The sequence below is a fragment of the Lipophrys pholis genome (genome assembly GCF_963383615.2).
Source record: "Lipophrys pholis genome assembly, chromosome: 15".
NCBI classification, from domain to species: Eukaryota; Metazoa; Chordata; class Actinopteri; order Blenniiformes; family Blenniidae; genus Lipophrys; species Lipophrys pholis.
The window spans coordinates 23255333-23270778 of NC_137642.1; the positions used below are offsets into that span (position 1 = coordinate 23255333).

Here is a 15446-nt window from a genome sequence, read left to right on the forward strand (position 1 = left end):
TGTCTGACTATTGAGCAGTTTATTAAGACACATGATACAAAATCCATTTATTGCCATTTTTACGGAGAAAAATAAAAAGACAAAATTAAGCTTTAGTGCAAAACTATAAATGTTAATGTTACGACAATTGCAGGCTATAAAATATGTAGCTGATATTTCTTATCAAACTTTGTAACTGAATTGGAAAGAGTTATATTTTTTTTATATCCTCTGTTATATTGGTGTGAGTCAAAGAATGTATGTTGGGCGCAAAGTGGTTGACAAAACATTTTGATACTAAAGTAATAATGAAAAGTACTATAATTTTCTGTCGAAGCACCATGTAAACTTTGAATGTGCTTTTGATACCATTATTTAATAAGACTGCAGAAAAGACCTTCAGAATAAGGTGTTTCTCTGCAGACGAGATCCCACCTTCTTGAAGAGGGCTTTCAGTTTGCATAATTTGCAGTGCTTGATCTTCATCATCCCTTCTTTCCTGCCGTCCTCCTCCTGCCCGTTCAGGCCCAGCCACGGACTCCACACTCCCCCATGCAGCTCCGGGTCGGCCATGGGATCATCTGGTGGATTCTTGGTCATCACAGCTGTCTTGTTGTACGCTGCCAGCCTGTTGAGCAAATGTTTCACCACATCTGGACGAGCCTCCGCGAGGTCAAACCTCTCGTACGGGTCGGAGGTGACGTTGAACAGCCACACTGATTTGCCCAGAGCGTTGCGCTGCTTCTCGAGTTTCTGCCACCGCTCTGGACCGTCGGGAAGAGCCTGAGGTGGTATCCAGTCCCCGTCGCCCACATTTCCTGTCAGTAGCTTCCAGTCACCAGCTCTTAACGCCGCCCTGACGGCTGTGTCCCAGATCCCAAAGCCGTTAAGGACAAGCGCCTTGTCATATGGCTCCCCGGGCTTCCTGGAGACTGGGTCAATGTTGAAGAGGATTTCAGTGCGGGGACTTGGTCGCCCCTTGCTGATGCTCCCCCACACATCGTGGCCATCAAGGCCATGGACAGACTCTCGTGATCCAGCAAGTCCCAGTAAAGTAGGATACCAGTCAGAGATGTGAATCAGAGCCTTGCTTATTACACCTTTTTTCTTAAGGAGGGGGCTATGCACAAAACCCACAGCCCGGACGCCCCCTTCCCAGTAGGTCCCTTTTCCACCTCTCAGGGGCCAGTTGCTGCCTCCAGACAGCGGCTGCCCTCCATTATCAGATGAGTAGACCAGCACTGAGTTTTGATAGAGCCCACAAGTCTTCAGTTCCCGGACCACCTGTGAGATCCCTTCATCCAGGCAGCTCAGCATGGCTGCATAGTGCCGCCTCAGACGATTGTTCTGGGAGTCATAGTGGTGCAGAAAATGATCGGGTACCTGTAAGGGTGTGTGTGCTGCCTGGAGGGACAGATAGAGAAAGAGTGGTGTTCGGGGGTCGTGGCTCCTCAGGATATGCTTCACTCTGGTTGAAAAGGGGAGAATTTTAAATACTGTTAAACATCTCTCTCGAGCTCTCTTTTTGTTTGCATGATAAAACTGATGCTCACCTCTCTATGTAGAGCAGCGTGGAGTAGTTCCCGCTCATCTCCCAGGCGGGCCTGTCTCCATCATGCAGGTCAAAACCACAAGCTTCAGCCCCGTCACAGCTCCGATAGCTAAAGTGGTCTCCGCTGCCTGTGAGTGTGCCCAGGAAGCTCTGAAAGCCCCTTCCCGTGGGGAGGCAGCCGGGCCTGCAGAAGCCCAGGTGCCATTTTCCCACCATATGTGTGGCATATCCAGCTTCTACCAGGCGCTCTGGCAGCGTGGGGAGGTCCGGAGGCAGGCAGAGGGGTTGTCGCGGTCGGATGATTGAATGTTGAAGTCCAGTGTGGATTTGGTAACTGTACAAAAAATACACAGTATTTGAAACACTATATCAACGGATCTGAAAATAACCATATATCAAAAAAATGTAATATATATATATGGAGCACAGTTGACTACTCTTACATTGATCAAATCAACAAGTGAGTATTTGGTCATGAAGACAAGCATAATTGTGAGGAGCTGTAATTATGCTTGTCTGGTACTTTTGGCTGATCATTTCTCTCTCTGTCAGAAAACTTTCAACATGTATTCACAACATATCAGCGTTTGGCCAATTCCAGTTCAGTTCAGTTCAGTTCAGTTTATTTATCTTTGTGGGTAGCTTGCAATCCATACACACATTTGTCATAGACAACAGGAAATCAAAATTTAAAATGCAAATGTATCAAATGAGTTATCAATTGTAAACATTCGATTTAGTTATCATACTGTTTTGAGGGGGTTTTCGCTTTAAAAGCATGCAGTTTGTCAGTTCTGCCATTGATGTGCTGTAAGACTGTTTGAGACTCAGCAGTGTACACACTGAAGGCAGAAAGTCGATAATACAGATTATTTCTCTTCTTGAGGCTGACATTTTCCAAGATTGGACATCATTCTGATAAAATTAGATTTAGAAAGAAAACAGTCCTGTTTATGTTATATTAATGTATAAGCAGGTGTTGCTCATGAATCTATGCAGTCTGTTGATGCTGTTCCTGTATAATTATACAATCTGAATAATCACACAATGCAGAAACTCACCGTCCTGTCATGAGTTGACTGCGGGAGGGCGAGCAGATTGGCTGGACATAATAATTTTCCAATTTGACCCCCCGTGCCGCCAACTGGTCCAACACAGGTGTGCGGATGTCTGAGCCATGGTAGCCGATGTCTCCATATCCCTGGTCGTCCACCATGATAAAGATGAGGTGTGGTGGTCTGGGCCTTTGCGGTTCTTCTTTTTCCACAGACTTGTGTCCCTCAAAGCATCCAAAGCCACCGAGCAAGGTCAGACCAAACACAAGGAGAGGCTCCGGGCAGATCCTTCCTCTCATCTTCAGGATTTCCTATACGCTCAGTCTGCAGTCAGAAAGTCTCAATCCAGCTCGGGTTTACAGGAAAACGAGGTGATAGTTGGCCAGACGGACCTTGTCCCAAGTCCTATCTATCCATTAAAGTTTGACTTGTCGTCCTTTTCTGGGGCTTATTCTCAGTTTTGTGAGTTGTGGTGGACCAATTGCGAGATTATGTGATGTGGGTGGAAAAAAAACTTCTGCCTCTAAGAAGGGCAAAACCTTGGCAAAAGGCGACTGCTTCCCTTTTTGCGTCTCCTTGTTACATTCCTGTGTATCTTCAGGCGCCTCACAGTACTGCGGAGAAGACCTGGGAAATAAGAGGCCTACGGTATATATTATGCAATATTCATACTAGCGAGATAAATCCTAAAAAAAATCACAATAGGGAGACAAAATAAATCTAAAATAGAACTGCTTTAACCAGAATTGAAAGTCATAAAGGGAATAAATGCAATCTGTCTTCACTTCAAGCAATATTGGATAACTCACAGGATATAAAAAAAATACTTTAATGAAAAGAAGAAGGAGCAAAACTAAGCCAATTAGTTTCCAAAGCAATAACCTAAAACACAGATTTACAAAAAAAAAGTGTTTGCAGCACGAAACTTTGGCAAGACAAGAAAAACATGTTTATTTATTTATGCAGGTTCTCATTCTCGAGGTAAACCTGTTACTTATGTGTCTGACAACATCTGTCCATCTTCTATCACTTCTTTATCCAAGGTAGATTCAAGGCAAAAAGGAGCAGACCTAGGACAACACAGCATCAACACAAAGAGACAAAAAAAGCATAAAACTACATTACACCAGGGTGTGCTCACAGTGTGGTGATGGTGCCAAACACTACAGCAGCATGACGCGAACAATTCCCAGGCCTGAAGCCAAAACAATCTTCTCACGGTGAGGTGAGTGATAAATACTACAACGCCATGACACCAAGACAATACAGATTAAAATCTGCAGGACATTGAGACTGCACCTTCTTAATTATGCACATGTACAAACACCTGAGGGTTCTCCTAACTACGAGAAGACACAGTTAACTCCACTTGTTGAGGCCGATTCAGTTTCTGCTAAAAAGGATGTATCCCATTGTGGAGACGTCTGTCATCTTTTACACAGTGGCCTGTTGACTTTTCTTAGGGACAAACTCAAAAAGGCTAACACTGTCGTGCATGCCACCCATCGATTGCTCTCCATCTATCATGGACAATATCTGTCCCCCCCTCCATGACGCCGTGGTAGCTGGAACTGTCTCTTTTGGTCACAGACTGCTGCAGCCTCCATTCAGCAAGAATGGTGTTAAACTTCTAATGCCTAATGCACACAATCTTTATTGAGTTGATTTCTCTTTTGTGTAAATACTGTGTCTACTTTTTAATATACTGTCTTCATAGTTGGTACCTCTCCTGTAATACGATATGATAAGCTTTTATTGTCCTCATTGGAAATGTTTTCTGGACATTAATAATGTCAAGTACATGGACATTCATATGGACAGACGACCAAATTGGATTGCTGTTATTGGTGACTCTCAACCATAAAAACACCAAGTTCAATCAGAATATGGCGTGGGAGTCAAGACACCCTGGAGGCAAACAGTGCTGTTAATGTCCATCTACTCTCTCATGTCGCAGGCTTTCTGCTGTCAACACAGAGAAGGACCCTGAGCATTCTCAAATAGTTGCGTTCTAAGTGGCTCCGAGCACTTTTGTCATGTGAACGGACACTCAAAATGCAACGAAAGTTTGCATTTCCATTTGCAAAAATTGTCATATAAACAAAGGCCTATAACTCTACTCCAGTGCCATGTGACCTAAGTCACATATAGCAGTATAGCAGATGGATGAATGGACAAATAATATGCTATTGAACTCCTTTACATTGTAGTGCTAGTGGGAATCTGTCAAAACATGCAGAAATGAAATAGCCAGAAACCACCCGATGTCAGTGAGAAACTTCTGCTTGGAAGCGGATCTATCAAAAAGCAATCTGTATTAGCGTTACCACAATTACTGTCACTGATAGCTTCATTACTGATGTTCCCTTCCTATCAAAGCGCCACTGCTAATATTTCCTGCACTGCCTATTTACAAGTAAACCATAAATCTCTAATGCAAATCAAATAATCCCTGTCATCGTTCTGTCATTGCCCAACACTGCGCAATTAATATATCACCTGATGACAATTACCACCAGCACTGGGTTGGGGGGGGGGCAACAGGCAAAACATCCGGCGCTGTGATGAGGAGGTGTATCGACCGGGTGGCTCTTAGCCTTCACCTCGCACAGCCATCTCCTTCCCATAATGCTGATAATGCTGAGGGGAAATCAATGCCTCAGATTCAAGTCCATTTTGTACGATGCAGAAGCAAACTCTTGTTGCCTTACCTTGTGGGAAATTTCCCAGGCCTCATTGATACCTTAACATCATCCTCACTCTCACCTGGGTGAGAGTGAGGATGATGTTAAGGTACGGATGAGACTGGAGGAGGTGGAAAAAAAAGAAGTATAAAAAAAAAAGTGTATATATATATATATATATATACAACATGAAATTTGAATAGAAGCAGCAAAATATAAGTGGAAGACAAGCAATAAGGAGTGAGAGCTTCACTGTCTACTATGTGGAAGTAAACAAAGTGGCATAAAGGGAGCAGTCACTTTATCTTGCGGTGTGTGTGTGTGTGTGTGTGTGTGTGTGTGTGTGTGTGTGTGTGTGTGTGTGTGTGTGTGTGTGTGTGTGTGTGTGTGTGTGCGTGTGTGTGTCGGGGTCTCTGGGTGTAGCCATCAGTTTGCCTCAGGGAAATGCAGGGCGACATGAACTCCGTTTTACCGCTGCAAGAGGGGAGGGGGAATGCGGAGGGAGGGAGGGGGGGTTGTAAAAATGGAAAGTGACAAATGTCTTCTTGAGGAGCAGAAAGAGCAGCGCTCTTTGCTCAGCTGTCTGAGGGGACGAAGAAAGAAAGAAAACACACTATAGATTCCTTGATGTCATCCCACAGTGTTATAGAACAAAAAAGCCCTAACAAACATCAAAATATTATATTCGTGGGTCTCCAGTTTTAAGCAAAACGTAATTTTCTGCAACTATTTCAATGCATAAAGTGCCCCGTGTTGTCAGCAATAAGTACAAACTGTGGAAAATATACTTTCTGCATGACTACAAAACCTCCTGTCTTTGTACAGTTAGTCTCTGTGTGCATGTACAGTCACTGTGTGTGTGTGTGTGTGTGTGTGTGTGTGTGTGTGTGTGTGTGTGTGTGTGTGTGTGTGTGTGTGTGTGTGTGTGTGTGTGTTTTGGAAAAGGCAATGGTGCAGACTAGAAGAAGGGAGTAGCAGTGGGTGTGATTTATTCATGACGACGAATAAGTGACTCACTCGATCTGGAGCCACTCTGTTGAGCTCGAGCTAAGGTGGGTGTGTGCATGTGTGTGTGTGTGTGTGCGTGTGCGTGTGTGTAGACTGGGTATTACTGTTGTTGTGGGGACTTGAATCACTTTACAAAGTCGTTTTATGCACATGCTTCTCCTTTATATAGATTATAGTGAAGCCCCACAAACGACATTCATTAAGTTTTATGGTAAAGACACGCTGTGAGGATTAAGGTTAGACAGTAGTTACTCCAAAGTCTTTGGGAATTGAATGGAAGTCGCTGTAATGTCCTCAAAAGTCATGGAGAAAACAACTGCATGTGTGAGAGAGACTGCATCAGAAAATGACTTTCATTTTCAAACCACTGTCTAACATTAAAAGTCCTATTTTTATATTAAAAGGATGAGATTTCCTTGTTTCCCCTCCCCTCCTTTGCACTATGTGCACTGATTTATGGTACAGTAAGTGGAGGTCAATGCACGCTCAGGGAATCTGATCTCAGTAACACTTATAAATCCACGTCTCATTCAAAATGCAGGGCTGGCTTACAAGAATATTCAGAAAAGGTACATATGAATAAGAAACCTTTTCACTTTGATGCATATGAAAGCAACAGCAGTTTTCTTTTCCTTGTGCATAAAATGGGGAGATTACATTTGCAGTTAGTAATGTTGTTGAAGAAAAAGCTGTCATAATACTGTAGTCCCATGTCATATGATTGACTATAGTGTTGGGGTCAGTAAAGACCTATGTTTTGAATTATCCATCTATTCCTCAGCCATTCACTGCATCCATACAAATAATAATCCACGCATGCAAGGTGCTTGTATGTCATAGGGTTCAGTGTCTTGCCCAAGGGCACTTCGACACACTGACAAGTCAATATGAGGCGCAAATCCCCAACCATGGGATTGAAAGACAAGCCAAGATATTTTGTATTTTGAGTCATCATTTAAAAGAAACAACTCTGTAATAGACTTTTCATTGTGATGAAGCGATTTATTTATTTATTAAAGTGAGTCAAGAATAAATGAGAAACCCGAGCTGTCGTTGTTAAAAAAGAATAATCCAGGGAGTTGCTAAAGCCTCAGAGGTTTGGTACATTATACGAAGGTGTCAAACTAATGTTAGTCCAGCTGGATGAATGGTGAGTGGATATCCAAATCTGCAATCTGTACCTTTCATGCTTGTTATTTCTGAAATGAATATCATGCAGGCCAAAGTGAAGCATAAATCAATTACCATATTATCAGCTACGTATTACTTTTACCTTGCCAGTGTACAATTGTACGATAATATTAATATTTTAATTGAACATGTGAAACACTGTAATCTAAGCCTCGGTAGTCGCTTGTGTTCAGCACACTGGAGGAACTGGTATACGTGGGCTTTGAGACATCAGATGAATGTCGTCACTTCCACCGGCCCCGAAGGTGACACTGACAGAGACCCTGGCTCCACTGCTCCTGAAATACTGGAGGATCATCTGCCAGCAGACAGAAACTCAATCCACTCCCTATTCTCCTCACCTCGCTGGGTGATGGATTGACAGGATGAGGCTGAGGGGGCGGGGGACCACTCAGTCTCATCACATCAAACAAACCACCCACATGGTGGAGGTTGGTGGCCTCATGTCAAATTCTTAAACTTTGGGTAAACTTCTCCCAGCCTCCTCCTCCTCCTCCTCCTTTCTTACCTCTTTGGCTGGGCCCTTCTATCCTGTCAGACATTTTCCCCGGGGAGAGTGAGTGCTGGCTTTGACTCATCAAAAATGAAAGGGATTACACAAGCTGGGCATGTGCATGTGTTTGTGAGAGTGTGAGAGAGTGTGCATGCCGTGGTGCTACAGTCAGTGGAGAGTGCCACCAAGAGGATTGATGGAATAATGCATGCAGACTGATAGCGAAGGTGAAAGAGAAGGAATAATGAATAGAGAATAAAACACATGCACATTCTCTTTAGAAGCAAACACCGGCTGTGGGAGGTTTTCGGCTAAAAAAATAGAAGGATGCTGTTCTTACTCATCTGCAGAATTCATGCATTTTGAGCCTCAGCATTAATGCAGGTTCCCTTGCCAGGCCTGTGACTTTGCGCCATTCAGCCTATCATCATGCATAAATACTCAGTGAAGAGACACCACCAGTTGCTTCCTTAAGGAGGAAGAATGATTTTGGAAACTCAGTCTTCTCTCCCCGTCTGACTGCGACCAGACGACCGTCCAGTTGGCAGGTGGATGCGTTAATGCCCTTTAAATTAGACACATTAAAGAAGGCTCCATTCTGAAATTCAAACCAATTATTTGGCAACCTTGATTGAAAAATGATGTGATGAAAAAGTACTCATTATCCACTGTGATCTAGTTGTGTTTGCCAGAAGAAGAATTTCAATAACTAAAGAGCTTCTATGGAGCGACAGCTCATTACTTTCCAGCATATTTGACCACAGAAGAATGAATGAAAGACAGACTCTGTCACTCCAACCACCACACGGGTCAAAACTGCAGGGGCCTATTAGGGCAGCCCTCAAATTACAATGTACTAATGGTCAGTAAAAACAATATGATCTGAATATATGAGACTTCAGTGCAAAACAACAAAAAATATCGTTCTCTCAGGAAAGATGCATGCAAATCTATTTATGTAGCAGGTTTTTAACAGGTTGACCTTTATATACTGTAACTTAATGTACTTCGTCTCACATATCTGGATAACTGATAACATTCATTTCATCTGACTCCTTCTGACTTTAATTCCCTGCATTTTACTTTCAGTCTCTATAGTTTCCTACTGTTTACTTCTCAGTATCAGTACTACTGCAGTTTTTTGTTTTTTGTTTTATGAGTTACAATGTTTGTTAATTATGTCACGCTGACACACCAACACATTAATCCACAATGTGAAACACGGTGAATGTTACACCTGCTTATCAGCAGCTTGTTGGAATGCAAAAAGCTCACATTTATCACGGAGATGTGGATACTGTAGGTTTTGTTTAACCTTTAATCTACCACATTGAATTGTTGACCCACTGCAGGTACAAGTAATGCACATTTTCCCTCCACGGTGGACTTGATTCCAAATAGTTTATCTCGAGTGAACTGCTTAGAGTAATTTAAAATAGAAAATATTCCTGATCATGGAGAAAATGTAAATTTTATCTCAGGATTGTGGTCAGAAGTCAGTGTCACAGGATGTTAAATGCCACTTTTAAATTGTGATGAAAACTGAAATCACCCAAATGGCCTTGATCATGTAATGGGAATTTTTTTTTATCATATAAATCATTATTAATTTTCTTGTGTTAAGTTTAGTTACCGTGGGAAACTCCTTTATTTATCGGTTTCTTCTCACATACCATTTCTTATTCTGAGGGAGTCGTACCTGGCACTGCTATGTCTCTAATTAAAACCAAAAGATTTATAGGTTTTCTTTCTCAGTTGTTCAGGAATGGTCAGCCTTGAAAGAAATATTGACTGTGTGTACATCCTATCTTAACACTGTGCATTTCACTCTCTGTAACTGCAGAGAGACTCTCAGACTCTCTATCCTTGTGTACAAGTCAAATAAATACCACAGAGACAGTCTGACAGGTTTTCTTATTAGCCTCAACAACAGAGAAGCAAAATGTACACAACAATCTGAAGTTTACATCCTCCCAAATATTTTCCCTGATAATATGCTCATAAGTGAACACACACATATTTTCAAATAAATACTGAGAGATTTAACCCACTGATCTTGACTGATACTAAGGCAAGGGAAATCAAAAGAAGAGCTCATGAGAAAAGGTAGTTTAACTTCATAAATCAGACAAACTACATAAGAAGCTCCACAAATACTGGAAACTAGTAGCATTCAAAGTCAAATCAAGCAGGGGAAAACTGGGAGTTGTGTGGATAACCAGCCATGGTGCAGCAGACCACCAAAGATGTCTGCCACAGCTGCAAGGAAAATTTGGTCTGAGTGCAAAGAACAACTCGCAACTTCAGATGTGTATAGCCGTTTCAAAATCCACCCACAATATGACAAACACCATCTGGACAAACCTCAAAACTACAGCGAAGAAGTAATTTGAAATAATCTCATGGTCACAACCATAAACGTTATGTTTGCAGAGGAGTCGCCAAGGAGCAAGGTGAAAAGGTCACGTTGCTCTCGTGTAAATGGAGAGGAAATATAGAATAAATGATAAAAATCTTCCAAATCCTATCAAGGTATAGAAACCTTTGAGCAGAACTGTTTTGGTGATACTAGTTTCCATATTTTATAATGATTATATGCACACATAAGGATACAGTGATTATTATAGTGATTACGTATAACAGTAATCATGAACATGAAAGTAAAGATCATGTTTAGTAAACAATGAAGAAACTATCAGGCGGTTTTCTTTTGTTTTGTTTTGAGCCACCAGAGCTTGGTTAGAATGACTCCTTGTACCACATATTTTCCAGCAGATGGTCTGCGCCATTGTTCCGTCTAAGTTTGTAGGTGTGTGTTCGTGTGTGTGACTCACTGCTGACAGCACACAGAGGTCATGAGGGGCCACCTGGCGCTTCGTCGGCTCTGCGTCACGAAGCAGATGACACCGGAGTCATCTCGCTCCGGACAGTGGGAGCCGTGGAAGCGATGCGCTGCAGTCTGCCACAACGCGGGGTCAGGAGTTCAGCGTCGGCGGCTGCTGAGAGGGGGCGCTGCTGGGGGCACAGGACCAAAGAGGCGGTCAGTGTGCGGACACAATTAGAGCTGTGATTCTCAGTTAACACACTTGTCATACATTAAATTAAAATGTGTACTGGTCATGACATGGTGCATAATATCTCAAATAGTAGCTTGTCAGCAACTCATTTAAACACTGTCTGCAAATGAACTGATGAGCATCCAGTGTAATGTACGGTAAACTGAATAAATCATGTGTTCATAAGAAGAATAATGCAATATTGACAATAAATATGTAGCTGAATACAAAAAGAAATATATGAAATAGGAAATGTAACTCTTTCATTTGATATTTATATACAATTAGTAGTATTTTATGCCGTTAAAAAATAAAATTAGTGATTCAACATATAAATTGAACCAGACATCACAAAAATCAAATCTAGATTTACACATGTCAAAGAAACGTTTGGCTTCATCTGATGTTTTTGGCAAATCACAGTGGAGATCCGAAGACTTTATTTAAGGGAATCTGTGGGGGAAAATGTTGGAAACCACTGCAATAAAGTGAGCTGCTTAAAATGTACGTTGCAAGGTTATAAACAACAAACTGAAGAGAGACAAAAGAAAATACATAATCACTTATAAGATGCTAAAATATAAATTCACTTCTGATACACTAAAACTATAGATTTGCATCACAGTCCTAAGTAAACTAGATGAAAGAAAATCAACTGTACCACGCAGCTAAAGTCCAAACAGAAGTCTGCCTCGTCACTTCTCATTGCACGATCTTAATAATTATAACCCTCAGTTTGAGTATGCTGAAAAATGTCAGAATTATACCTCCTTGAAAAAGGGAAGATCAACCTTTTTAACTTGACATTTTAGAAATGTGAGACTCTCTAGGGTGGGCTACATCATGTTTCCTGAAAGGGTACAGTCTGATGGCGAGTACAATCTGTTCTTTAAAGCTACTCCTTGAGAATTAACTTCTTTTTTTTTTTAAATCAAGCATTATTAATACTGCATGCATTTTCTAAACTACATGGTTTAAAGCAGGAGTATCAAATATCAGACCTGTGGGCCTGAACCGGCCCGTATGAGGCTCCAAACCTGCCCGCCAAACTATCAAGCAGATTGTAAACATTTCAAAGAAAACTTAGATTTTTTCCCCCACAGATTTCCTAAGAGTCGCGGATACACACAACACTGAAAAAGCGGTGATGCAACCATAAAAGATAGCTGCCATGTTGCTATTACACGAGCCTCAAAGCCACGCTGTCAGAGTGAGTTTGTAAAACATGCATAAGTCAACAGTTAGGAGAGGTTTATTAAGGGAAATTTATTCATAGCGCATCGTTCAAACACAAGTCATTTCACAGTGCTTTAGAAAGAAATAAGATAAATACATTGAAGATTTACAAATAAACACAAGAAAAACGTTAAAGCAAGCAATTAAGAATCTTAATCTCTGGAGGACGACCTGTTCTGACATGCGCAGTGAGTAATTCGAGTGTGACGTCATCGAGTGCAATCCAACATGACGGCACCCTGCCTGTAGTACAAACTTTTCCGTCTGACGGAAGGAAAAAACAAAACAAAACAAAATAACAAAAGGGAAATTAAGATCACAAACAACGCTGGAAGAAGAAACGATCGAAGAACTTCAAGCTTACTTGGACGAGTGCTACGACCGTCTCGTCATGCCTAAAACACCTCAAGCCGCGGCATCTAAAAGAAGCCGGCCGGAGAGCTCTTCACCCATGAGTTCCCCGCCGTCCAAACAATTCGAGGACATCCTGGACAGCATTAACACCAAGCTGTCCAGCTTCGATGCCCGGCTCGCCCTGGTCGAGGTGCTCCACCGCGAGTTTCAGGCTCTCCGGGACTCGCTGGAATTCAGCCAGCGGCAGGTGGTGGAACTGACCACTGAGAACCAGGGACTTCGGGACGAGGTGAAGTCACTCAATAAAGGACTGACCGGGCTGACGCAGGACAACAAGAAGATGAAGGAGTCCATTCTCGATCTTCAGAGTCGGAGCATGCGGGACAACCTCGTCTTCGCGGGTCTGCCGGAGCGGGCGGAAGAAGACACCGAGGCGTCGCTGCGGGACTTCATGCAGGTAAGTCTGAAGCTTCCAGCCGACACCGTGAGCAAGATCACCTTCGCCCGCGTCCACCGCCTGGGAGGAAGACGACAGGACAACCAGCGCCCGCGGCCCATCGTCGCCAAGTTTGACCATTTCAAACAGAAAGAGCAGGTGAAGAGTCGCGGCAGGGAGCTACGAGGGACGGACTTCAGTGTCAACGACCAGTTCCCGAAGGAGATCCTGGACCGCCGCCGCCTGCTTTTTCCGGTAAGAAGGAAGTTAATCGCTGAGGGATCCCGGGCCGTCATCACCGTGGACAGGCTCTATGTCAACGGCCAGCTGTTCCGAGACCCCGCCGTCACTCCCTGGCTCTACTGATGGTCCTCACAAGCTGAGTATGACCACTCTAACACACACACATCACAGGTTTACTCAGGTCCAGGTAAGAGTTTAACTGTAACATCAGTAAACATCATGAACAACGTATATTAAAGCGAAGCTAATTAGTATTACATCATTAATGTACACGATGTTTGCTATATTGCGGTAGTAATAATTATTATGGACTTGCACTGTCAGCACTGGGATATTAAAAAAAAAAAAAAAAAAAAAAAAAAGCACTGGGATATAATTTAAAAAAAAAAAAAAAAAAAAAAAAAAAAAAGCACTGGGATATAATTTAAAAAAAAAAAAAAAAAAAAAAAAAAAAAAGCACTCGTTACGTCACCGCTAAATGTCACCTATGGGTTTGAATTGGTTCTTTTTCTGTTTTTGGTTTCTCACTTTTCTTTTCTATTTCCACCCCCCCTCCCTTGTTTTGATAACAATACACTTCCACTGTTTTCACCACATTAAAACCTCAACATCACAATCCAACTGTCACCATATCACACACTCATATACTGACAGACACACACTACTACGTTTGAATAGCCAGTCAGACTTAGGGATCCTAAGTACACACGCACAGATATATGCATCCACACACACACACACACATGCAGACAGACACATACAAAGATGCACGCATGCACACACGCACACAAACGCATGCACCTAGTCAAACACACATGCGGACACATATACACGCACACACTCACGCATGCACACACACACACACAAACACACCCATACACGCACGCGGACACACATACACACACACACCCACACATACAGCATTAGAGAACCCACCTAGAAGATGAGTGTAGCTAGAAACACGCTCAGGTTTGTCACCTGGAATGTACGAGGAATGGGCACGCAAATAAAAAGACAAAAAGTTTTTGAACACTTAAACAAACTACAGGCAGACATTGTCTTGTTACAAGAGACACACACACCTACAACAGGACATCACAAATTGATATCACCACAATTCCCTCACACATACTCAGCTTGTTTTAACTCCAAGCAGAGAGGCGTAGCTATATTAATCAACAATAAAATACAATTCTCGTGTAAAGACACAATCACAGATCCAGAGGGAAGATTTATAATTATTCACATCTCTCTTCAGAACATAGAGATGTGTATCGCAAACATCTATGGCCCAAATGTTGATGACCCCTCCTTCTATCATAATTTCTTCACCACCCTCTCAACACACTCTGATAAAACACTGATAGTGGGAGGAGACCTCAACATCGCCTTCAATCAACAAGTAGACAGAGCTAGTAAAGCAGCAAACACCCGACACTGGGAATCTACAGACATAGTCCAGCAGTACATGAGTGACTATGGTCTTTGCGACGCCTGGCGCACCTCTCATCCCACTCTTAAAGAGTACACCTTCTACTCAGCAGTGCACCAATCTTATTCGCGCTTAGATTACTTTCTGGTGAGTAAATCAGTGATTAAAGACATCTTGGACACACAGATTCACCCCATTACTATCAGTGACCATGCACCTGTCACTATGACAGTTACTAATAGAACAATCACCCCTCCTATTAGACAGTGGAGATTTAACACGTCACTGCTTAAGGATCCAGATTTCCTCACATTCTTTAAAAAACAATGGACAATCTTTTTAGAAACAAATGACCTGCCTGGTGTCTCTCCCTGCGTCCTCTGGGAGACGGCTAAAGTTGTCATGAGAGGTAAAATCATTTCTTACTCCTCATACAAGACCAAAAGAGAAAAAAAAAAGGAGAAAGAACTGGAAGATAAAATCAAAACCATGGAAACAGCTCATGCTGCCTGCAAAGACGACAGCCTATTAATGGAACTAAGAAAATTTAAAATAGAGTTGAACAAAATAATTGAACATAAAACACAATTTCAACTGCAGAGACTACGCTGGGAGAACTTTGAACATGGTAATAAATCCAGCAAACTTTTAGCCAATCAGTTAAAACGAAATAAAGAAAAATGTACAATCCCCTCAGTCCAAACTCAAAATGGTAAAATCACTTTTA

At 42.2% G+C, this 15446-nt stretch overlaps 2 protein-coding genes across 3 annotated transcripts in view; one reads left to right on the forward strand and one right to left on the reverse strand.

Moving 5' to 3' along the window:
- The window catches only part of LOC308121052 (arylsulfatase I), a 24506-nt gene continuing 9060 nt past the window's right edge, over positions 1 to 15446 (reverse strand). The window contains exons 2-5 of one of the 2 annotated variants that reach the window (XM_080482095.1): positions 10797 to 10974; positions 2593 to 3213; positions 1533 to 1865; positions 1 to 1447 (exon numbers count right to left, since the gene is read on the reverse strand). In XM_080482095.1, coding sequence (XP_080338221.1) covers positions 379 to 1447; positions 1533 to 1865; positions 2593 to 2885 — 1695 coding nt within the window. In that variant the 5' untranslated portion in view covers positions 2886 to 3213; positions 10797 to 10974 and the 3' untranslated portion in view covers positions 1 to 378. Of the gene's footprint in view, positions 1448 to 1532; positions 1866 to 2592; positions 3230 to 10796; positions 10975 to 15446 lie in introns of those variants that run through there. The other variant, XM_080482096.1, reaches the window with a different exon arrangement.
- LOC308120524 (uncharacterized protein) lies at positions 12454 to 13623 on the forward strand. Its single transcript, XM_080481165.1, has 2 exons — positions 12454 to 13065; positions 13195 to 13623. The coding sequence occupies exons 1-2, from the start codon at positions 12646 to 12648 to the stop codon at positions 13408 to 13410; spliced, it is 636 nt and encodes a 211-aa protein (XP_080337291.1). The 5' UTR covers positions 12454 to 12645; the 3' UTR covers positions 13411 to 13623.